The 26827-nt window shown below is 32.0% G+C and overlaps 1 protein-coding gene across 2 annotated transcripts; it reads left to right on the top strand.

The window, feature by feature from the left end:
- The first annotated feature begins 1884 nt into the window (after positions 1–1884).
- LOC139512353 (uncharacterized) lies at positions 1885–25063 on the top strand. Of its 2 annotated transcripts, none has more exons than XM_071299927.1 (2): positions 1885–1974; positions 22386–25063. In XM_071299927.1, the coding sequence occupies exon 2, from the start codon at positions 22490–22492 to the stop codon at positions 23462–23464; it is 975 nt and encodes a 324-aa protein (XP_071156028.1). In that variant the 5' UTR covers positions 1885–1974; positions 22386–22489; the 3' UTR covers positions 23465–25063. The 2 variants fall into 2 exon arrangements, with proteins under 2 accessions (XP_071156028.1, XP_071156027.1); XM_071299926.1 differs by lacking the exon at positions 1885–1974 and adding an exon at positions 12941–13068.
- The last annotated feature ends 1764 nt before the right edge of the window (positions 25064–26827 follow it).

The following is a 26827-nucleotide window of genomic DNA, read 5'->3' as shown; positions in this document are numbered from 1 at the left end:
GAATCGGAGCGTTTTTAATGACTCAATCAGTTAAAATCTTTCACATAAACTAACTGAATCAATTGAAATAGACACTTAACTGTTTAAAAAGTGCCCAAAATCTTTTGTTAAATGAACCTGAAATTTGAGGCCTAAATCGGCCCTTACCGGACCTACTCCTTTCTGAATTCCGGCAATAGAATAGAGTGTATGTGATGTCATTCGTTGTCGCTGTCATCGTTGTCCGAGATGTCTAAGTAGTTCATCTTCATAAAACCCATTCATAATGTGACCGTTTTGTGTATTTTTAAATATATTTAGCCAATATAAAAAAGAAGATGTGGTATGATTGCCAATGAGACAACTATCCACAAAAGACCAAAATGACACAGACATTAACAACTATAGGTCACCGTACGGCCTCCAACAATGAGCAAAGCCCATACCACATAGTCAGCTATAAAAGGCCTCGATAAGACAATGTAAAATAATTCAAACGAGAAAACTAATGCCAAGTTGAGCAAAATGTCATTTATTCAAAATTTATAATTAATTGAGAATGACATATCAACAATATCAATAGTAGCAAATAAATGACAAGGATATTAAAAAGCAAAGGTGGGGTTAAGAAAATGCCCCAACCAGTATATCATACATTACAGTAACAAATAGTAAAATACTACTATGAATAAAATAAAAATAATTTTGTGAAGCATCACACATCCCGTATCTTAAGATGATAAAATAATAACATTAAAAAATAATGATTAAAACTGTCATTAAAATTGGATGGAAGATGGGTGGGTTTTTGCAAAAAGTTACAAAATATTTTCCAAGTTTCAAATAGATGATGTTTCTTCATTCAGAGAAATTAACTGAATGGCTGCAGTTCCAAGTTCAAGCAAAATAATCTGATCTTAATTGTCCCTCCCAAAAACTGGCTAATCCATTTCCTTATTTGACTATAGCACACCTTGGCCTCAGGCGGGAGATAAAGTGTCTACACTCATGATGTACAATACTGCCCTAGACCCCAGATAGCTAATCCCCAGATAAAATTACTACACAGTAGATATTACTTAATCCTCAATGATTATCTGAACTTGCTGACAAAAATGTTTTTATTTTCAATAAATTTATATGTTGAAAAACGTATTATGAATTATACGAATTGTTCTTAAAAAACCTATAACATTTCATTGGCTTTTTTTAAATGATTTATATGGATGCAAATTGGGCACTATGACGTTATGCTTATAAAGTATTTGTTCAAAAATTATTTAAACACCAGTCATTCAAAGAAAGTTATGTTTGTATGTCATTTAGGCAAAAGGCTGGTTATTAGTGAACAGATTAATTTTGTGTGCTGACGTTGGAATTATCGTTACTAGTATATGTATCATATTTTGATATATAAAAATAAATAAGCAAATTCGTTGTAAGCAAATGAATATACCATACAGGGAAAACAAGTCTGTTTCATGTAGATTTTATTGCCAAACCGATTCATACTAAATTTCAAAACTTCTTCGTTTAGTACGGTTAAGATTACAAATGCATTTTCACGTTGTTTAAAATTATAACAAAAGGAATGCACTCTTATAAAATAAAAAAATGCCAACTGAATAAATAATATCCGGTGGGTTGATACATTTTTTTTACAGCCTAGTATGCCTTCAATAAATTTCCACACATACATTTATGTTATTTGTGATTATTTAACCCCCATCAAGTCAATAAATGACTTTATCAACTCTACCTGTCATCTCAAAGTGAAATTAATTTGATTGGTTTCAAATTTTGTGAATGTTATCAACGTTTAGAGAAATAGGTAATTAAATTGAATCGTCAGTTATGTAAACAAAGCCATATTTTATAACTTTTGACATGTTTCAGGATTATATTAAATAAACGCCAATACAGCGTCAATTCCAGACTTTAAGTAGTCAGAGCTGAACCTTTTTTTTTTTAACCTAGCAGAGGTGCGAACAAAAGGTAAGGTATTAGTATATATTTTAAGTTTTAGTATTGCAAGGCAACTTGAAAGTATTTTTTATTGTTTGATAAGATTTATTTTATTTCTCCACTCTAAAATTTATATTACAACTAAAGCCGAGTTTCCGAATTCCGGTAATAGAATATAGTTTAAGTGAAGTCATTTCGTTGTCTGTGTCCTCGGTTGCCGAGCTGTATAAGAAGTTCATCTACAGCGATCACTAGCCTGATAACACTTTTAAGTTGTTAGTTCGAAGCCTGCTGGTGGCAGGTGAAGAATTCGCCCAATAAGAACCCGGTTTCACAATAAGGTCAAGATTTCTGAAGGTAGAATTACATACCAATACTCACCCATTCAATCATCCCGTTCAATTTTGTCGGTAATTCTCCTGGTTAACCAATTTTCAGGGAATTTTTTGTTTATCAAGTGAAAAAGTTCAAAATTTTGACATTATTTACCTCGTTCATCGACACCGATCATATGCAATTAACCAGTTGATATGTATGAATATGGTTTCAATTATACAGACAAACGAAGGTAGTATATATTCGCATACTCTGTACTTATAAAACACATATTTTTTGAATGCATAAAATTTAAGTATTTTGACATTCAGTACGTGAAAGAATTTGCTTCCTTACGGTTCACCCTCTTTAAAGCCCTTACAATAACTCTTTCAGTATTAAATAGCACATTCAATTACAAGGAATTACTAAGAATGCTAGTCTCATTCACACACCTTCATTTCGTTTTAGTATAAATAATTTTTGATAATCGAAACATAATACTTGTATAGATAAAGGCAACAGTAGTATACCGCTGTTCGAAATTCATAAATCGATTGAGAAAAAAACAAATCCGGGTTACAAACTAAAACTGAGGGAAACGCATCAAATATAAGAGAACTACGACACAACAGAAACACAACGTTAAAATGTAACACACACATTATAGCAAATAGGAGCGTTCAAATATGACTGGGCATCTATTGAGTTATCACTTTTTGTTACGTTAATCCGTTCGTGTGACGCGCAGTTGTTATTTCGTTTATGATTTCTTGTGTGCTGTCGTAAATTCATGGGAGGTGTACATTGTTATTTCGCTGTTCACATTTTGTAATGTACTATTATATCATTTATTTATGTATTTTTCTGCGCTAAGTGTTCTTGTGTTTGTTTGTACCAAATTCCTGTCACGAAGTGTAGTCATTTTATCGGTATTTTTATAAATTGCCATATAAGCGGGAGGTTTGGATGGCCATAAAACAAACTTCAACCCACCATTTTTTTCCTGACATAAACTGACAACGACATTGCTAAAAATGAAAAGGACAAACAGACAAACAATAGTACACATGACATAACATAGAACCTATTGTTGAATGGAAATGTAAGAAGCGTGCGCAGGGTGTTCATCAGACTACACTCAATCAATTAATGAAAAGTTATTTTACTTGGACGACACAACATCATGGTTATTTCATCAGTTGGTAAAAGATATGGTCAAACTAAATACATAGGATGTATACTGATTGCTATTTGAGTCTTAGATAATGAGTTGTGACTGGCTTTGAATTAGCTTTAGGTAACTACGAGTACTCTAAGATCTGTATTTTGTGTATTTTGTGTTTATTTGTGCTTTGTATCGGTCTGACTAGTTGAGCCCTTTCGAACTGATTTTTAAATGATATGTTGTTTTTGGCGTATCAAATTATAAGCCTGGTACCTTTGATAACAATTTGCTATTTTTTACAAATAATTCTCGTAAAATAATTTTTTTTGTTATCCAAGGCGAGATACAATTCAAGCCTTTTCAAGTGAGAGGGTTAGCGCTATAGAACCAGGTTTAATCCACCATTTTCTACATTTGAAAATGCCTGTACCAAGTCAGGAATATGACAGTGTTTGTCCGTTCGTTTTTGATGCGTTTTGTTATTTGATTTTGCCGTGTGATTATGGACTTTCCCAATTGATCTTCCTCTAAGTTCAGTATTTTTGTGATTTTACTTTATCCCAACTGACTTAATTGTAGAACATATTGTTGAATGGAAATGTAAGAAGAGTGTGCAAGGCGTTCATCAGATTACACTCAATCAATTAATGAAAGCTATTTAACTTGGACGACATAATTACTTTTAAAGGTAAGTCGTGACTCCTTAATTTCTAGGAGCCTCCGTGGCCGAGTGGTCTAAGTAGTAACTACTGTTATCACTAGCCGGTCAACACTGAGATTGTGAGTTCGAAATCCGCTCGTTCGGTTGCACTGGTCTCCAATCGTCGGTGGTTTTCTCCACCAATAAAAACTGACCTAAAATGCGGTGCTTAACAGTGGCGTTAAAACACATAAATTAAATCAACTAAATTTTTTATTTTAATGGCCCCGCAACGAAGTTTTCGTTGCCATGTAGTTTTACCCTTGTTCGTAATTCTGAAATTCCGTAATTCCGAAATTCCGTCATTCCGTCATTCCGCCACAAACCGTTATATGGAGTTTTTATCTAAACGACTTCAGATATTGGGCTGATTTTTGGTATGTGAGTTAATCATGATGAGTTATAGATCAAGTTTAAGTTACGTTTCGCTCCGCTAATTTTTGCCGAAATTACGGGCTTTGTGCTTTGATAAATTGTTGAAAATCACAGTTATACAGACTTTTTTTCTAAACGCTTTCAGATATTGGGCTGATTTTTGATATGTGAGACTACCATCATGTTTGTGTCAACATGTGTTATTGAAATTGCAGATTTTATAAACTTTTTGAGACATGGCCATTCGTGTCGCTTTGACACATCTAGTTTCATACATTGATTGACTCAAAAAAACGGCATAACATCATGTTTTTTTCTCAGTTGGTTAATGATGTGTTTACACTCAATCCATAGAATGTATACTGCTTGATATTTTATTCTTTGATAATGAGTTGTGACTGGTTTAGCATTAGCTATAGGGAATTGCGAGTACTCTAAAGATCTACATTTTGTGTCTTTTGTGTTTGTTTTGTGCTTTGTATCAATCTGATGACTTGAGCCCCTTTTCGACTGATTTTTATAGTTTATTTTAATGTTGTGCTGTTTTTGCAATTTGATTACGGACTTTCCGTTTTGATTTTTTCTCGGAGTATCTTTGTTATTTTACTGTTTGTAGCACCGTCTGGTGTAAAGAGATAAGTTTGGCATACTATATGTGCCTGTCCAAGTGCAGGAGCCTGTGATTAAGTGGTTGTCGTTTGTTCTTGTAAATCATATGTGTTTTTCGTTTATTGTTTTGTACATAAATCAGGCCGTAAGTTTCTCGTTTGAATGGTTTTACATTTGTAATTTCGGGTAAATTTTATAGCCTACTATGCGGTATGGGTTTTGCACATTGTTGAAGACCGTACATAGACATACAAGCGCTCAAATCTAAATCGTTGCGACTGTTTGCGAGAGTTGTCTCGTTGCAATCATGCCACATCTTCATATTTAGACAAATGCGTCTTGGAATCAATTCATAAGCCATACCCATAGCCATCGATTAAATCTAATGAATGGGGCGGACAAAACTTGTTTATTAAATGCTATTTTGCCCCAATTGATGATCAAAGCAAACTTTAAAAAAATGTGGAGTTTGTACACTTAAAGGACAAAAGGCATAACCAAAGTTGGGCACGGAATCAGAGCTTTGCGTTAGGCTTATTCAAAATGAAAACAAAGAAGGTCATATATTGCCTTTTCGTACCTTCATTTTTTACACATTATTTTAAACCATTTTGACCGCGGAATTTAGTATTGTCAATCGCACGTATCATGTGTTCCTGATCAAAATATATTTTATCAGTACGTAGAAGTTTTTAACAACTATTTGACGCAATTGAGGGAAAAAAATAATTCAGAAGAACATAACACTCGCTCGTAAATTTGATCTTTTACCGTTTAAAGGTGCAATCTGTGATATCTGAACATTCTTGAATACCAAATAGGTGCACCCAATTTTGCACCAAAAAGTTAAAAAAAAAAAAACACACACATTTTACGGAGGAATAGTTGATCCCGATTCACACATTCGACCCACATGAAATTATTTTAGAGCGAGTAAAGACCCCTAAAAATGACATTTTCAAAAAGTACAAAGTAATGTCTGTAAATGTTTTTCAAATGAAATATATATAAAAAGAATAATTTTCTTCAGAGAATGCGTCCTAAGCTGAATGTTTTTGTTCTTTTTAATTCGTAATGCAATTTTGATTATATAACGTTAAAATTGTGTCAGCTGCATATAGAAACATATAAACAAAGTCTTATCTGGGCCTATTATAGCTGACTATGCGGTATGGGCTTTGCTCATTGTTGAAGGCCGTACGGTGACCTATAGTTATTAATGTCTGTGTCATTTTGGTCTTTTGTGGATAGTTGTCTCATTGGCAATCATACCACATCTTCTTTTTTATATTACTTTCTGTTTTATTGATACTAATGTTAAATTATTGACTGTGCATATCAAATTATTCAAGGTGAATAAAATTCAAAGTGAAGTTTGAAAAGTTAATAATATTTAAGAGTGACCATAGTAATATGGTTCACAGCAAATATCGAGAAAGACATAAATTGATATAACATCTATGTCATGTTTGACAATGACACGAAAAACTAATAAGGCGACATATAGATAACTTCTTAAACAAATAAGTTAAATGCAAAGTCAAAGAGTTGTTAAACCATATATATGAAATTGTTTAATCATCATGGCGATGCGGTATATATTTGTCTTTTCAATGCACTATTTTAGGAGTACAAGCCTTTTCACTTGACACTCATGATTAATGAGACGACTCTTCCATTTAGGGTTTTAGCATGCATTTCATTTTTTCACTTTCTGTTTGTCTCTGGGGGCATATCACCTCAAGTGTTAAGTCCTTAATGATTGATGGTTACTTTTGCAATAATATTATAAGATAAACCAAAATAAATTCGTGCAATTGTACCAATGCCTGATTGTTCCTCCTTGAACAGAAATAGCTATAAAAACAATTCTGAACACCAACCTCATGTTTTGACGTCCCCATTTGTTTACCATGCATATATCATAGTAACGAGCTGATAAATCATGTGTTGGGGGCATTACATGATTGAAAAAAGTATCGAGTGAGAAGTGATTGTAAAAAAAAAATACCGAATGTTTACCACACACCAATTTACTTTCAACTTTTCAATGCATATCAATATTGAACGTGATTGGAGTCGTTTTTTAATCAATTAAATGATTTGAAAACACCTTAAGTTTCTTTATTTTAACATCTTATTTGATTTTCTGTCAGTATCATTCATGTTTCTGTTTCGGTTGCCGGGTTAGACCATATTTACTCGATTTTTATTGGTACGTATTTGTTTTTTCATAATCAGAGTTGATTTTAATCAAACTGTTCAAAAGTTGTTTACCGCTGTTCAATAATCATGAATCAATCACGCGAAAAAACAAATCCGGGTAACAGACTAAAACAGAGGGTAACACATTAACTGTAAGAGGAAAACAACGGATCAACAAGAATCACCGAACTGCAACAAAAACAAACGATAACATACATAGAAACGAATTGTTTGATAACAACTACTAAACGTTACCAATTGGTTTTACTTTGATCTTAAATCAAATTAATTCTAGTCTTGTAAAAATATTTGAACACTAACAGATTTCTATCGTGTATAATAATATCTGTTAATCAGATACATGTATCACGCGCTGAGCTCTAGTAAATGATTTTTAATTTGAAAAGGTCATTTTGATCCTAACATCATCTGAACAGTGCTGAATTTACCGCAATGGATAAGTCTAAAAATTGACTGAAAACTGAAAATTTCTTAACAATACATTGTTCTGTCTTTTAAAGGGACATTAGCTGTTCTGTTAATGTTCACCAATTTGGCTTATTCTCATTCTGGATTTTTAACATCATAAACATTATATACAATTGTACAAAAAAGGTATTAAATAAACAATTGGAAATGCACGAACTCGGTAATATATACCAACTTATAAACAATCAAGATGACCTCTGAAGACTGTAGAGGGTCATGTTATCCGATATGAACATAACTATGAAAGATAGTGTGCAAATGCAATATGATTTTTCTAGGTCTGTTTGATTTCATATCAAAGGCAAACAAACTTGTAGATATATGTACAGATTCAATAAGATACGATTATTGACTTGCAAGTCAGTAATACACCAGCGAATATCTTTTAGCTTATTTTGAAAAAAAAAATGAAATAAACTGACCGCTAATAACTAGATCTTAATTCAAAAATCTGTATTTATTAATACTTGAATAATAAAAAAAAAAGAATCATATTTTATTTTTTTGTCTAGATTGTAGCTAATGCCCCCTAAAAGGTGTTCAGATAAAAATGACTGTTTCATATTAAAATTGGGTAACTAGAACGTGTAACATTTAATTGATTCAGTTCCCATTACTTAATGTCAGTTTCAGTGAATATGTACACATTTTAATTTTGATAAAATAGAGAATGGAACCGGAGAATGCTTTAAAAAGACTACAACCAAATAACAGAAACAACTCAAGGCCACAATGGGCCTTTAATACAGCGAGAAATCCCAAAAACTGGTGCGGTCTTTAACTGGCATCTAAACAAAAAAGTTGACCAGGTCAGAGAAATAAGACTTCACACTCAACCCCGAAACATATTAGTGAACCTAAATTGAAAAAAAAACCAACATACAAGACTAACAAAGGCCTGACTTGGTAAAAGGCGCACATATGTGGCGGGGTTAAACATGTTTTGTGAAATCTCAACCTTTGAACTTTCATAAATTTACAAATATGAAAGAAGTGGGGGTAATTGTTTAAGAAAGACTTATGTTGAGAAGTTTGATTTAAACCTGTATATAATCTTTCATTAGAAAAAAATAAATAGTCCCCCCATAATTATAGTCCAGGTAACTATCCGAGTACAGAGTCCGCTCAGACACATCAAATTCCAGTTACGATTGACTTTTTTGTATTGAGAAAATATAATCAACGTGTGTACTAATTCTATAAATTTCCATTGAAATTTCAAGTTCAATATCATATGTTATTGTGTAAAAGAATATCCACTACATGTGCAGTGGATATTATTCAAAGCGATATGTTTAAATTAAAGCAAACAAAGCCATATGTTCTTTTCTTAATTAAAAATGTATTTTTAGTAACATGACTTTAAATTTATTTCATGTAAAAGATTATCTTAACTTTGGCTACAAAACAAAACAATTCAAACATTGATTATTTATTTGAAATATTATCAATATAAAGATATAAATATTTCTACAATACTTAAACTAAATGATGATGTCATTATTTCTTCTTAAAGAAGATGAGAAACAAAAATAATATCTTAGCAGAAACTAGGTAGGTTTTTTTTCGGTGAAAATAATTTTTCATTGTATTTTATGTATATAAAACACTGTATTAAAATCAGTTTTCTTGACTTCACTATAATCTTTTATAAATAACATTTCTTTCTTGACTCGAAAGTAACAACTGTATCGATTGTTCAAATCCATTTAAAACAGTATCACAGCTTACTGGGGATTGACGCTCGCCATCTCGAATCAGTGGAGAGTCACAGTATTTCAATGGTTTAACTAATTATAAACATTTGTTTTTGCCTTAACGGCCAAGTCTGGATATCTGGACATTGTGTTAAGACCGTACTTTGGCCTATAATGGTTTACTTTTACAAATTGTGACTTGGATGGAGAGTTATCTCATTGCCGATCAAACCACATCTTCTTGTATTTATTGTTGGTTGTCTGATGTCTGTTATTTTTTGTAAAGAGAAAGTGATTGTGGTTGAAGTTGTCAGGTGTAATTTTGGTTATTCATGTTAGCCTTCAAGTTGTATTTATTATGTCATACATGATGTGTTTTCCCTGTCTAATCACATAATAATATCAATTATTTTACAATTCCCGAATTCTAGCTAGTTTTAATCATAGCAGCATCTCTTCCTGGAAATTGTATTTGAAATGCCATTCAAATTTTTCAAGGATCACTCAATTTGTTTAAGCGTCTCATCATTTACCAGAAAAAGGAAGGTAACTTTTCATAGTTACTATATGTTGAAAAAAATATGTAATGATTCAAATCAAAATTTAAATCATATTAGCAATTTGCCAAAGAAAATCTTAGATTAAATATAGTACTTTAGACAAACATATAAATTAGATTCAATACTACTTGATGAATTAAATCTTTACTCTTGACAATCTAAACATAAACTATGTAAGTAGTCTTTTACAAACATATCCATTGAAAAGGAAGAAAGTGAACAGTTTAACACGTACATGTTTTTATTCACATTAGTTAAATACTTTTAATGTGAAATAAATCGGTTGTTTACAGACTAAACTATTGACTTAAACATTATAAATTTATATATACATTTGACCGATTTAGAGGTGTCTCAACTTTTTAACATGTTAATATATAATGTAAGGAGTGGTTATCGAACTTTGTCAGCTAGATTTATGTGTGATGCCTGTAATATAATTCAATTATTACGTTTTGTTTTAAAACATAGGATCATGTCCAGAGACACTGTTACCGTTTTCGATATGTGAAGGTTTAAGGATTGCATAGAATTTTATTTCCTTTTTTAACTTTTAATTAATATTTTTCAGTTTACCCTAAAGAGGTAAATATTGTACAACAAATTAATAATAAAAAGTGTGATGTTATGTAGGTTCTACAAAAAGGAATATTTGGTCGTCCTTTTAACTTTATTTGGTTGTTTTTGTGTTTACCGCTACTTTATGTACTATTTGCTATTTCGTAGCTGACAGTTTTTATTAATGGAGGAAGCCGGATTAAGCGGAGAGAACCACCGACCTTCGGCAGGAAACTGGCTGTTCTAGTCAATAAAGATTGGAGCCGAGAGCACCTGCCACGTGCGGGGTTCGAACTCACAACCTCGGTGTTTACAGGCTAGTTATGAAGTACTAGTAGTTGAAACTACTTAGACTACTCGAGCACTGAGGCCCGTCTGCCTTTTGAAGAAAACTATTTGCTTGGTAGCGTCAGGGGAACCACCTTGCTATTAGCGACCTACGTATTTAAGAAAGAAAAAAAGGACAGAAAAAAATTCCACAAACAGGTTGTTCCATCTGAACAACAACTACGACAACAATATTAATAACAGCAACATCATCTTCATCGTAAGCAGAAAAAGGTTCACAAAAATATTTTAAAACACAATAAGTTTAAGAAACTGTATAAAGTTCAAATAAAAAGTTAAAATGGCGGATTTACCCATTATAAACGTATGAAGCAGCATTATTTTTACGAAAACATAGAAACCTCAACCATAAGCATGAAGGTCTAAAGTCTAGGTTGTACATTAGATTTTTAATTCGAAAATACAAATGTATATTCATCAAAGCCTAACTAGGTAAATTAAAATCCTAACCATTTGGAGTAAAAGGAACCCTTTAAACAAACAAAAACGTTTATAGAAATGTGGTTTTTCTTTGTGGCTTTTCTTTAAATATATTCATAACGAGGACAACAATACATACAGATTGATATATTTTAATGATAATGACTTTGCTACATCATGAAAACGACTATTTAGATATCAATGTATCAACTGGTAGAATTTAAAGAATGATTGAAGCAGGTTTAATATAGAATATAATAACTGAAATAAGAATGTCGTATTTGGGTCCGTCAATAATTAATGTTGTTAAAACATTTATTATTTGCAAAACGTTGCAAAGAAACAGTTTGATCAAACTCAAAAGTTGTCCTCTAATATAAAGTATATTACAATATATTCTACAGTATGCAAATATTTCCTTACATTTTGAAACATAATAATTATAAATCATGGTGGATTTGAGAAAGAGAGGTAAAAGAATGAGGATCGAATTTATCCTATTATCAAGTCCTTAACTGCCAAAGTTTTGTTTTTCGAATTCTTCAAAACAATTAAAGAACGATCCAGATTTAACTTCCTATGAAATCGTAGGGTTATACTCTTTACTCAATCATAAAAGACGTGTGTATTTTGTGAAACTTTCACGACATTGTCTCGCTCATCAGTGCCGATCAACAATTTTTAAAGAGTTATGCCCTTGGAAATATTAATTGTATGACAAATTGCACTGTTTGCGCTTTCAAGTGTACAATATTTTCCTAAAAAAACATCAAAGGTTTATATAAACAAGGACACGGACAAGTTCGAAAATAAATTGTATCGGAAATTTCATTGCATTTGCTCTCAAGACTTCATTTTATAACATTTTTAAAGAACAAAAAGAAAACGGTTTTCTTTTGTACTTATTGCCCTTGGACAGATATATATGTGCAACGCATGCAACATCTAAACTCTAGTCTTTTATTCCATTTAACTTAGCTACAAGCGACTTCAGGTGTAGTCAAGCCCGTCACACTTGTATTGCCCAGTTGACCACTGAGCAGAGTTGGCTCACAAACATTTATCAATATCAGTAGTGGACGATTATTTTGTAAATTTCTAATCAAGACGTTATTCATTACCCAAAAAGGCTGCTTAGATATTTATTGTATATCTATAAAAACTAGGTGACACGTGTACATGATGAACTGTATATATAAAATTACCCAAAACGTTCCAACGAAATCCCCTTTTCTTTTGACATTGCCATACCTTTATCGCAGGTTAAGATATAATTATATTTGATGGCCAGACGTGTCTTTCAATAGACTATTTTATCAGGAGAATTAATGAAGGTTTTGGACTATAACTTAGTGCAGTTGAATCAGGAGACATTTGATATAAGTTGTTTATACGACAAAGAATTTAAACCATTTTAATCATCCATCAGCCGATCTTCCTTTATTTGTCTGGTAATCAGCGAGCAATCAAACCATTTTAAATGCTGGTCTTTTATTTTTAATTGTTTGTCCTGTTGAAAGGATTTGATGATTATATTAAAACCATTTTTATTATCGATATTATATGTATCATGCCTCCCCGGACGGAGATGATTTGTATTAATTAAGGCATGATAAAAGCCCACTGGGTGTGTAAACTTTTCCATTTGATAAATATTATCGACTGCATATACATGTACTGGTAAGTCTTCATATTCTTTATTATTTATATACTACAACTGAAAATTGTTAATAAATAAATAAAATGTAATTTAATGTAAAATTACTTTAATGAGAATTTGCTTTGTGAGGTCTATTTTGATAATATGATGATTGAATAATACAGTTGATGGCCTTTTATTGTTAATCGTATGTCATCCATTTTAAATTCTGACTAAATTTGTATACAACATGTTATAATATAAATGACCTTTATTGTTGTCATTGCAGATACATTTTATTATTACTTTATTTACATCTTTTTGACATAAGTAGAAATGTCTATGAATACCTATAGTAATCACGTTATCCATTCGCTCGATGTGTTTGAGCTTTGGATTTTGCCATTTGATCAGGGACTTCCAGTTTTGAATTTTCCTCGGTGTTCAGTATTTTTGTGATTATACTTTTTTGTCAAATTAACAATAAAATGTAAAAACAATATTTTGTATTTCTCTTCCCACTCTATCTAAAAGCCTTATAAAGATCATGTGAAGAACAGCGTAAAAAAGAAAAAAAGACTAAAAAAATCGCTATATATCATGAATAAAATTTCTAGATGTATTATAAATCATTTATTAAAACTAATCACATTTGAATAACAAGGATAAATATTCCTGTTTTCTTTTTTTCCACAAAATAAGTGAAACTTGGTTAAGATTTGGATGTTTACAGGAATATACAGTTCAATTAGTTTTGAACTAATTGTTTAAAATTTATCTCCCTCAAGTATTTTTAAGTATAAAATTACGATCTAAAACTGTGGTGACATACATTTGCGCTTATTTAGAAAAAAGAAAGTATGACGCAAACGAAAACGCCGTATGGAGTGTGGTATGAAATAAATTATCTTTTAGCAAGCTATAGCTCCAGGTTAAATCCACCATTTTCTACATAAAAAAAGCCTGTACCAAGTCAGAATTATGACAGTTCTTATCCATTTGTTTGATGTGTTTGATATTTTGATTTTCCCATTTGAATATGGACTTTCCGTTTTAATATTCCTCGGAATTCAGTATTTTTGGGATTTAACTTTTTATTCTAATCAATAAAAGCAAGTTAATTGCCAAATCATATATAAAATAATATTCAATAAAATAACTATGACAGTGACATTTTTACTGCTTGTCTCTCTATCGCGAAAGTTACACTGTAGATATACAACCGAATTGTAAAGAGCCTTCCGAAGTCTAGGTTCTACGATAGGAACAAAAATGATTTATGCCTAATAAGTGCTGAACGCCTATGAACAATACATGTAGGCTCAGGTTTCGAACTGTTAATTACACTATTTTCCTATATCAAGGGGAGTGAGCGCATACACACATGTGTCTTCCTATCACATTTTGATGTACATGTTCCTAGTCTGGAGCCTGTATTTCAGTGGTTGACGTTGATTGCCGTCTGTTGTATCTGTCTTTCGTTTATTGTTTTAACATGAATGAGGCCGTTTGTTTTTTTCGTTTTTTAAGTTTGCGATCAGCGCCATTTATATTTCACTATATGATACAGGTTTTGCTCATTGTCCGAGGTCGTACTTTCTCGTCCTTTGGTCTCTAGCGAATAGTTGTCGCAATGGCAACCATTACATCTTCTTTTAAGTATGATGATAATGTGCTAGTTCATATGTTGTATATCTCTTCCAAAGTGATTCCTGTTTCATCCTCTGAATTTACTCCACCAAATCTTTTGTTCTGTAAAGTGAGCGTTCCCTTCAGACTATGACCTCATCAAAATCTGAAATGTACACTCATTCGTAACAGTTGATGCTTTTATTTCTTTGTGTGGTTCTATTCACTGCATGTAACTGATGCTGGTTGAACATATAACGATATACAGTGAAACCTGTTTAAACCGAACCTCTTCTGGATTTCAGATTGTGTTCGGTTTTGGCCGATGTTTGGTTTTATCAGATTCACAACGATTACAATTTGATATAACGGTGCTTCATAACATGTTTGGTTTATTATACAGGTTTTCGGTTTATGCAAAATTCGGTTTAGTCAGGTTTCACTGTCGTTGCTTTCAGTCAATTCTTCCATGAGTTAGCTAGCATATGCAACAGTTTACACTATCACACTGCTTCCATTTCATAATCTTGCAACTGTGATCTTCAAATCATAATCATTTTTCTGTTTCAAACGTGTACTGTGAATTCATTAGCCAAACGTTGTGAAAGTTTATTACATTCTTAGTTTTGAACAGCTGTTTGACTTTAGAATCAAGTCCATACCACTGAAAAAAAGAAAAAAAAGAAACATTTGGATCTTTGTCAAACACAAAAAGGTATGGACATTTTAAAGTTCCTTCTTGCTTGTGAAATATAAGCGTGATTTAATAATGCGATATTTGCTTCTTCTATGTCATCTGGTATGGTTGTAGATTACCTACTACCTAGCAATTCTTTGAGGGTTCTTTTGAATCATTATTTTATCCCGTTTCCTAAATAGAGATAAGGTTGGTTCTGGAGTTCTGACATACCACCTTGATTACATAATACATGTATTACAATTAAAATCTGTGATTGTAGTCTGCTGGGAATGTGGTTGGTTTCTTGTAAGCCCTGTATGGACATAACTAGTAATTGTTTGGTATCACACAATGGTCTGTATTTCGCCCGAAAATAAAAAAAAACTCAATTGGTTGGACAAAACTATGGGATAAAACTACAAAATGTAATAATCTGTTTAAGTGTTTTCTTCAAAATGTAATTTTTTATCGTATTTATAAACGTATATTGTTAAAAATTACGTATATGTATTTATTCGCACTGAAATACATTTTAGTCTGATCATTATCTTATGTATCCTCACTGCACTAAGAATTATAGCTAATTATTGATGGTTACATGCACAATATGTCAAAAAGATGCTTTTATTAATTTGCTTGCCGTCTTCTTTAATATTTTGTGTTAATTCAACTAGCTTTGGTTTTTCCCCATTTAATAACTGTATTTCAATGTAACAGTGTGACAACCGTATTGGAAATAAGCTTTGTTCTCTTATAATTGTTCTTTAAAGAGCAGTTAGGAAATAATTTCATCATCTACAAAGTAGCCAACACAGGAACTGTTTTGTATCATGAAAGAAATAAAATTATCAATTTACAGTGACTACATTCCACAAAGTGTTTCGTGTAGTGCAAGGTGGAATTCATAAATTGTCCAATAATTTCAATAATAAACAAATAATTACATAACAAGTGGTGTAACGTGTGGTAAAGTCAAACACCTGTACTCAAATAGATCCGTTTACTAATCAATAGATGGGATATACGAAGAGCTTATTTGGGTGTTAAGGTAAACATTTTATATACATAAGCATACACAATCTTTATGAAGATGATATCAATCTATCTAGCCCGCACTATGGTAAGATATTTTATATCAAAAACAAATACCTTTTTACTTTACAAATTGCATGACTCAATATAGTAAATTCCTCACCTCTCCTTTGAAGTTTTCAATATAAAATATACTTGCACAATTTTGATTCGACCACAAGGGCAGCTGCCCATTGTTTACACCACATGAATTTCTTTTGACTATAAGAATATGTTTCTATTGGTGTGCAAAATGCACTGACAAATAAGCAAATTGACGATGGAAGTGTCTTATTAGAAATATGGGTTTACTTGAAGATTAAACATGGATATAACAGATTAAGACAAATATAACACTGTGGAACCACACATATAATACTGCAACATTCCCCCAAAATATGGCAATGCCAATAGCTGTGACAAACACAATAAAACACTCAATAAATAGAAAGGAAAATACGGGAGGCCTAGCCTCCCGTTTTTAATTGTCAACTAGGTTCAATGCATGTTCCAGTAACAATAAGTATCATCTAAAGATAGGGTCTCTTTGTTTTACTGAGATAGGATCTTATGCAATGCCGATTGTTTGTTTGTTTGTTCCTAGAATTATATCTGAACTGAAATCCGTTTAAACCATTGAGATATATTTCATTGGCAATGGGACAACTATCCAAAATCTATAATAGGTCACCGTACAGATTATAACAAAGAGAAAAACCACTACTGTTTAGTCAGCTACAAAAGGCCCCGACAGGATAAAATGCCACATAAGTTAAACAAGAAAACTAGAAATCTGATCTATGATCATACAACTAACAAAATAAAAACACATAACAGACAGCAATTAATAACTAGAATTGCCATTGCAAGCAATAGCGGATGTCACCCTTCCCCCTATTGCCACTAAGCGGCAGCCATTTCAAACTTGTTTAACAGTAAATGCACAAATATGCATGGCTATTCATCTTTTTGTAAATGTTCAGTATATTCAGAGCATTTAAAAGTATTTCACATTTATACCGTTTCCATGGCAACGGCAGCCATTTTGAAAATTTCAAAGTCAAAAGTCTCATCTTAACTTGTCAGTTACCAATAATATAAAATTTCATTAAGTTAAAACCATTTTGAGAATTTTTGACATTTTTGCAGTTTCCATGGCAACCGTGGCCATTTTGGATATTCCAACTTCAAAAGTCATATCTAGACTTGACAGTTAACAATCATATCAAGTTTCATCAATTTTGAAGCATTCTGAAATTTTTGCTCCTGTATCCATGGTAACATAGTAGTTCCAATGATTATCAAAATCATTCAAAACCTGTATATAGTGGACAACTATATTGCATAAAAATTTGATGATTTTAGGTTCAAGCATACCAAAGTTATTCACCAAACCCGGAAGTTTTTGGAGCATTTTGACCTTTTTGCATTGTTTCCATGGAAACGGCAGACATTTTGGAAATTCCAACGCCAAATTCCACATCTACCAAAGTTGCTCATCGTTATGCTAAAGTTTCAAAAAAAATTGGAGCATTTCCATATTTTTGAAATTTTTGGTGTAGTTTCCATGGCAACATAGCAGTTCCAAAATGTGCCAAAATCATCGTAAACCTGTATATAGTGGGCACCTACATTGTATTAAAATCTAAAGATTTTAAGCTTAAGCATTCACAAATAATTCAAGGAACTCCAAAATTTTATTTTTTCACCATTTTTCCGTTTCCATGGTGATGACAGCCATTTTTTAGTTCCAATTTTGCACAGACTCTGGGGAGTCAGGGTTCCTTGTTATAGTGCACCATCATTCGGATTGGTACTTTTGGCTCTGAGAAAGCGAGCGGACAAAATTAGGTGGAAGTATAATAATAATAATACAGAAAAAGAAACAGAGGAAAAGCAATATGTCACCCGACATTGTCGATCGGGTGACATAACAACCACTGAACTACAGGTTCCTTACTGACTCAATACAGGCACATAAAAAATGTGACAAGGTTAAACATGCATGTGTCTTTATATGAATATGGTATTTTGTTAACTTCTAGAATCAACCTTATTCCTCTAAGCTTTTAATAAAATGTGCATCAATCTGATTAACGTCTATTCAATATACCGGAGTCTTCATCTCGATATAAAAGATGGAGAACTCGTGTAACCGCATTACCATGATGTGTTATTGTAAAAAAAAATGCGGATTTTCTTATCCCTAGAACAGATTACCTTAGACGTATTTGGGTCCTCAATGACCTTTAACTTTGTTCTTGTTTGGCTTTATAACTATTTTGATCTGAGCGTCACTGATGAGACTTATGTAGACGAAACGCGCGTCTTGCATATTAAATTATAATCCTGGTACCTTTGATAACTATCGCAATAGAAAATAATAATACACTGGTATACAGTTTATTAAATTAAAATTGACAATTTTATGTCATTATATTTGGTTTAATAAATTTTCACATGACACGATTTTAGTGTATACATAAACCATAATGTTTAAAAAATGACAGATAAGCCATTTTATTTGTTCAAAATTCTTTTTACTTTTAAATGTTCAATTGTATTCAATCTTGTTAACATACAAGTGAAATATTTATGCATTGTTCATATATATATTCAGTCTTGTAGGCGATAGTATTCTACAATATAAAAACTTATAAACAGCAATTATTTGGACATAGTCTTTTGCATATTCAATAATCATTTTGGAAATATTTACACAATGGGTCTTTTTATTATTGATTTATATTGAAGTCTAATTATTTTCTAATATTTTCATTCTTGACACAATTCTTTTTAGTTTTAAATGCAAATCTTATAAAAATTTAACAACCCCAAATATATAATTTGTATTCACCAGTTGTATTTTCTTGACAAGAACAGTCCTTGTGGTTGTTTAACATTTATTTTGACCATTTTGATAAAATAAATCATTTATTTATTATATTGTTTCAAACTAATGATTAAACCATTGATAATGGCTGAGCCCAAATCATGGGCATAATAATTGTTGCACTTTTTCTTTTAATTGTATGCGACTGAAGTATACTTTTCTGTTTTGCCACAATAAAACCTCAACATAAAACGTCAGTGATAAATGTATTTCAGTTGTTTCCTGTAATTAGTTAATACTTCAGCTTTATCATGTACATCTTTTGAATATTCATTTTATTAAATTTACTGTTTGCAAAAGTATAAATTACTCTAAATTATAGGGATTTTCTGGTAACTTAACAGAAAACCCTTGCCGTTTTTGGCACAACCTTTTTGATCTTTTGGTCCTCGATGCTGTTCAACTTTGTACTCGTTTCGGCTTTCAAACTTTTGTATCTGTGCGTCACACATAGGTCTTGTGTGGACAAAATACACTTCTGGCGTATTAAAATTTTGAACTTGTTGCCTTTTGTTGGCTGTTGTTCGTGTGATTCTTTGTCAATTGTGTTCTCCAATTTATTTATATTGTAGTCCTGTGTTGTCATTTTGATGTTATATTTCACATGGCCATAAAAGTGCGAGGTTTGGCATGCCACAAAACCAGGTTCAACCCACCATTTTTTCCTTTAAAAATGCCCTGTACCAAGTCAGGAATATGGTCATTGTTATATTATAGTTCGTTTCTGTGTGTATTACATTATAACGTTGTGTCGTTTGTTTTCTCTTATTTTTGAGTGTAAATTCACATTGCGATAAGACGTGTCACGGTACTTGTCTATCCCAAATTCATGTATTTGGTTTTGATGTTATATATATATGTTATATTTGTTATTCTCGTGGGATTTTGTCTATATGTGTTACATTTTAGTGTTATGTCATTGTTCTCCTCTTATATTTAATGCGTTTCCCTCGGTTTTAGTTTGTTATCCCGATTTTGTTTTTTGTCCATGGATTTATGAGTTTTGAACAGCGGTATACTACTGTTGCCTTTATTTATACATAGATACGCTATAATTATAGATGATCAAACTTAAAAAGAATAGCCGAATTCATCTAAGCCAAATTTACCAGAGAGGGTCTGAACTCTTATACTTATTGTCTCAATGATTTCTTGATTTATCAACGGGAAATAAAAAAAAAAGAGTTATTAATCATGTCAGTACCGAAACACTGACTACGAAGCTGATGATACCACCTGGGACTAACATCCCAACAGTAGTTTTATCGATTTAGTGCTAGTAAATGAAAATAACACTTTTAAAAATTCCGTTTGTCCGAAGCTCTCTTCTTGATTTACTGGAACACTTTAACCCACAGAACTTTTGAAAGCCAGTGACGTATAAAATTGTAGTCACTTTAAGAGCAAATATAACCAAAAGGGATCAGAAATGAATCGCCAAATTCGTCGCAGGTCATCTTTGCATGGAGGAGTTGGAACCGAAGTATCTTTATTGAACAGCTTAGACAAATAGTTGTGTCAAATAACAAGGTTAACCGATAAGAATTGAGTTGTAGAAATCGATCTTTGTCACTACAGGTCAACACTACGACAAATAACTTGATCAGAAATTTTGATATAACCTTTTTCTTTAATCTCTTGACATTCCAATGTATATAACTGTCCAAGTAGAGATTAAATTGTGTGTTAATAAATGTGTTTGTTTTCTTAACACTATTTCACAAAGTTCTATGCGTTTCTTCCTGTTTGAAGTGTTTATTCAACTTATAACGGTCACATAGTAGGTTGTTTTTCTATTAACATAACATAAACACTGACAAGCAACTATATATGTTGGTTTCCTCGGGTGATTCGATTTAAAGAATATCACCCAAAGGGTGGAATGAGATTTGTATAGACACTTGGCTGCATAAACTTCTACAGTGTCAGAGAAAAGTGTTCATTTGGCAATGAGCGCAATACGCACATTAAATTCACAAATGGACTGTTTTCAAAACTTTTGAATTGGTCCAAATACGGCAACACTTTTATGAATTTAAGTCCTTCAAATTAAATGTTCTTAAACTTCGTAATTTATTTAGCCGTTTTGGATTTAAGAGCGAGTGCCACTGATCGGTCTTTTGTAGACGAAGTGCTCGTATGGCGAGCAATATTGTAAGCCTGGTGTTAGTTTCTTTGATAAATATTTCATAGATCAGTGTACAAAAAAACTCAAAACCAAAACCAGGTGACGCGTCGGAGGAAAATTCATTGCATTCTGGAAGAAATTGTTAGTAGTGATTTCGTGCTCCACTAACCAAAAAGTTGGAAAATCTACACGCATTTGAAACGGAATAAAGGCAGCTTCGACATAAAATAAAAATTCCCTCTTGACTCATTAAAACTATAGTTAAAACAGCTGTAAAGGTCACATGTATATAGTTAAAACCTGACTTGTTCTGTCACTCTCTTCTAGTCTTCCTGTAGTATTACCTTCATTTTTTTTAACATGGATTCAAAGGTCACCCTTCATTTAAAGTAAGTTTTCCTTGGTCCTGAGATTCACCTTTTTACACAGGTTTGACTGTATTCCATTGATTGTGTAATATCATATCTGCTTTTTCCTTCCATAAAACAATAAAATGGTGTGGACAATAATGCTTTGTGACAAGCGATTGCTATATGTCTTCAAAGTTCTATTCATGTTATTGCCAATGCAGTGGAATCTTTGATTGATTTTTGTAATATCTGTCTAAATCATGTAGGTCGAAAATGGAAATGTGAAAAGTAAAACACTTTAATCTTTGATGTTACAATAAAAATCTGGCGTAATACGAACAGATAATTGTCCAACGATTGAACCACATTTCCGTAGCAAATTCATATTCATATTGATTTTGCTTGAGAAAAGTCAGATGGATTCTTTTCAAGGCATTTTGTTACATGGACCGACGTCAAACTGTTTCATTTAAGTGACAAACCTTTTAATGTAACGATATATACAATAGATACTCTCAATGGGATGGTGTTCGTTACAAATGTAATAATCATAAGACAATTTTCAATTTAGATTTCAGAAAAAAATAATTTTCATTTCCATATTTCAGAGTGATACCAAAAGCCAAATTGAATATAATTCAAGAAAAACACGGATTTTGAAAATATTATCAAACAGAGTGGACACGGGACATTCAATAAATTAATTCTGACAATGGCGGATTTAAGCATGAAAAGTTACAAGTCTCATGAATCAGTAAGAGAAAGAAATAGAAGAGAGCAAAGAAGATTTGATCAGACTTCTGATGGCAGATACAATGAATTCAAAATAAAGCTCAATGGAATTAGCACTCAGCAAAGGCTAGTAGAAAAGGACCTAGAAAGAATACGTGCAGGAGTTCACAGACCACCGAAAAGTGCTATAATTTCCAGTCACAAATCATTCAATCCAGCAAGTACTCGTACATTAGCTGAAAAAAATCTGCGGAATAAACAAGAAAAATCCTCCAAAAAATCTCCAAAGAGGTCTCCTCGGCCACCAAGTGACATTGAAAAGGTTGAAATTAATACAGGTATGCTAGTAGAATATTTACAGAAACTTCAAGAAGCAGACGTCATTGATTTAGAAAATATAATAACAGATAAAGTAGTTAAAGGTACGCAGCTTGTCAATCAAAAAATGAACTCTGACCCTGAGATGTCGCAAAGATCTACTAACCAAGCAGAACGATCAGGTAGCTTTAATAATAAACAGCTTAATATACCTACCATAAGAGATGTAAATAGTGTAACGAGAGGATCGACCGATAGCAAACTAGATTTAAATTCTACTTCCAATCGAGATCAAAGACTTTTAAAATCTTCTCCTTTACCAACCATGAGTGCTCCTGAAACTGGAGCTACCTTAGAAAAGGAACACCACAGTTCTCAAAAAGCAATCAATATTTCTGAAAATTCGAAAGGAATTGATGCAAGCACCAGAAGAAGAAAATCTTCAGCAGCACAAGACGATTTTAATGGACAGATTTACAATTATGATTCCTTTGAATTTGGAAATTCAAAAGAGCAACTGAACTCAGATAAACAATGGGAACAAGCTAGAAACGCCAGATATGTACGGACTCGTGAAAAATTAGAAAGAGACAGGGAATTATCAGTGAAGGAAATATTTGACCGATCCAAACCTTAATTGAATTAGAAATATATAGAAAGAGGGGACTCATGTTCACAGGAAGTTCATTCACAAACAGAACTGATAGTTATACATCTTGCCAAGATTTTTACTGTGATTGAAAAACTCGGATGTTGAAACATTCAATGTACGGGGAAATGGATTTAACAAACTCTTGTGTATGAAACGGTACATTATTTCATTTGGTTACACAGTAGTCCGTCCATTTGTTCATTTTTTAAATTGTTAAACTTGTTTGCTTTTTTTTCTATTTTTTTCTTCTTTTTTGCTTGTAAATAGTCGAACTAGATAGTACAATTATTAGTTTATAGTCCTTTTTAAACCAAAATCCATCTCTTTAAATCATTAATATATCTAGAATATATAATGCGCATTTTAAAATTTTACAATAAGGCAATAAAAGTTATCTTGGTTACATAGGATTGTATGTTTAAAATTACACGACAATAAAGACATTACATCAGATAGAAATACATTTACTTTAAGTGGTATTTAACATCATTTTACAATATGTTTTCTCCTCAAGAGTGCCTTATGATTTAATTAAGCGAACTATTGAAATGCTTATGCAGGCATAGTATTGTGCGCATAATTTACAGTCTCCTTCTGAGAACTATGTTGTCAATAAATTGTTAAAAATGCATAATATGAATACGTTTTCTCCTCTTTTAAGATTTATTTTAGATAGGTCTATAATTGATCTTTTAATACTATTAGGATTTTAACATTTGTAATTGCATAATCTTTTATATGCAAAACACACTTGAAATGAAAATTTAAAGAGCGATTATGTCTTCAAAAATTTTATCAAATTCAATTAAAATTTAATCCAAAATAACATGATAACGTTCTTATCACTATTAAAGAGCAAAGCTCAAATAAAAAAAAGAACAACAAACAATCAAAAATGTCATGTCTTTCCCCCATGGAGTTATTCTTCCTAATCCATCCTTTGGACCGTATAAGATGATAATATTTCAATTTTAATGACGAGCACCCTTCACGGCATCCATCCTTTAATTTTAACGGGATGATCTGTCAATTGTGAATCTTCTAACTTGGTAAACATGTACTTTACCTGTGAAGGGCAACATTTGTTTGAACGAAGGGCAAAAGCCATTGCACAAGGTTTTTCTTTTCAGGAACCAAATAAGATAGTTAGAAGCAGGTATGGCGCACATTACTGATGATTTTTTTCTTCTTATGTACGTTAACGTTTTTCTAAAGATTCCAAAACGGAATGTATAGCCCGAACAGGAAGGTTCTCCGACTGCAGTTGCCATTGTAATATATTGGGATTTCAATTAAAAGAAACTCCATTTACGCAACAAAATTTTGTTTCATATTTTGTTTTTCTTTAATAATTAGTTCTTTCTTATACCAAGCGGCTGAACAAATGTGTACATTATGCTATATTGTAAAAGTTGTGTTTACCAGACCACACACGGAACAAATGTTCTAGCTAGTGTATGTTATACTTGGTTGTGGTCCAAGTAAAAAGGAAATTATCTTCATTTGAATCAATATAGATAAAGATTGTCATGAAATCTTGTTAATTTGTTGATTGTTATCGGTAATTAAAATCATGAATGTGAATATCGTTTTCATTATTTGTTCTATATTAGGAAATAATTAGTCTAAGATAAAGACGAAGCATGAAATGATATTTTTAGTAGAGCCGAGATCTGAAACGCCGCACTATCAAATATAGAACGGAAACGGCCAATTGTTTATACATCAAAATAGAACAACAAATATCTAATCAATATTTGCATATTGATAATGGAGTAGAAAATGAAATTATTTGCATTAGAAATCCGTAAAGAAATAAGGTCAATATACGCTTTTGGCAGTCTAATCACCCTTTAATTCGCAAACATGTTAGAAAATGTATTGTGTACACTTTCTAAGATGTTTCCTTTTAAGTTTTCTCTGCGTTGAACACAGCACACTCTGGGAGGAATACAGCACACGCTGTGATGAACACAACACAGTCCGTGATGTACACAGCACACCCTGGGATGACCATAACACGCTAGAGAATGATGAACACAACAAACACAGCTATGAACAAAACACATTCTGGGATGAACATAAAACACAAACGCACGTATGTCTTGCCTTATAACTTTCCTCTCATCTGAGATATGACTTTTTTTTTTATAGCTACCTAAACCAAATACAATGCAATGAAAAAGACATGTAAATTTGTAGTTCCGTAACATTGTTTTAGCAGCGCGATTTACGTTGTTGAACGAAATGTGGTTACTATATTTTCAGTGGTGTAATGAGACAGAATCTGCAATGCAAAAAGTAAAACAACAAAAATACCGAACTCTGAGGAAATTCAAAACGGAAAATCTGTAATCAAATAGCAAACTCAAAAGCTCAAACACGTTAAACGAATGAATAACAACTCCCATGACTTATAATCGGTAGTTGTTGCATATCTTTATGTAGTTTGCCTCTAGGTAATCGTACAAAACACTTATTTCAAACGTTATGTTTTCTCTGGTGATATTTTCACCGTCAAATGGAAACGTTTATGTAAATATTTGTTGTGAACGTATTGTTTTGTGTGTATGCATGCTTTTTCTGTCACTGAAACGATTGATATATGATGTTTGCGCGTCTGGTTAATAAGATTTTTAAAAAGTTCCTGAACCGCAATTTAAGAAATGTCAATATCAAAATTATATTACAGATGTCTTATCATTGGAAAAATTAATTTGTGTAATTATTCATTCACAAGATATAAGTATTAATAACAAATTTATATGCTGGAATAACATACCAAAACACCGAAAAAATATATAAACAAAGATAAACAACAACGACCAACGCATGGTCCAGATAATCAGGCCTGCTTATAGCAAACAATGTTACGACAAAAATTAATCGTAAGTATACTGAACTGTGCATGCCGTATACGTGTAAGTTTTGTACGACTTTTTGTGAAACGAAAATGTGACTTGTAATAGGCACAACAAATAGTGAGGACAAACCAGTTTTACGTGCGCACTTGTATATACTTTTTAAAAGGCAGAAAGATCGACCATTTTACATGTATATCTTTTCTCAAACCAAATGTCAATAACTAACTTCGTTTCATCTAAACAGCATGTTACTAAATACGAAATGTAAATATCTTTATTGATTTCAAAGCCGATATCTTGAATCGATTTTCTCTCAATTTATTGAAAGTATTTATACACAAACCTTTGGAAATATAAATATTTGGTTCTACGATTTAATATTTATTCAGCTATTAATAAAAGGAAACTTCAATGGGACAGAACGCAAATAAAACCAGACTGAGATATCAAAAGGTAAACCTACAGTCATGAACAGTAGACTAGT

Source organism: Mytilus edulis, chromosome 2 (assembly GCF_963676685.1).
Source record: "Mytilus edulis chromosome 2, xbMytEdul2.2, whole genome shotgun sequence".
NCBI classification, from domain to species: Eukaryota; Metazoa; Mollusca; class Bivalvia; order Mytilida; family Mytilidae; genus Mytilus; species Mytilus edulis.
This window is presented reverse-complemented; position numbering and strand designations above follow the sequence as displayed.

Excerpts from the sequence above, each read along its gene's own strand:
- LOC139512353 (XM_071299927.1), top strand. The coding sequence starts at position 22,490 with ATGGCGGATTTAAGCATGAAAAGTTACAAGTCTCATGAATCAGTAAGA.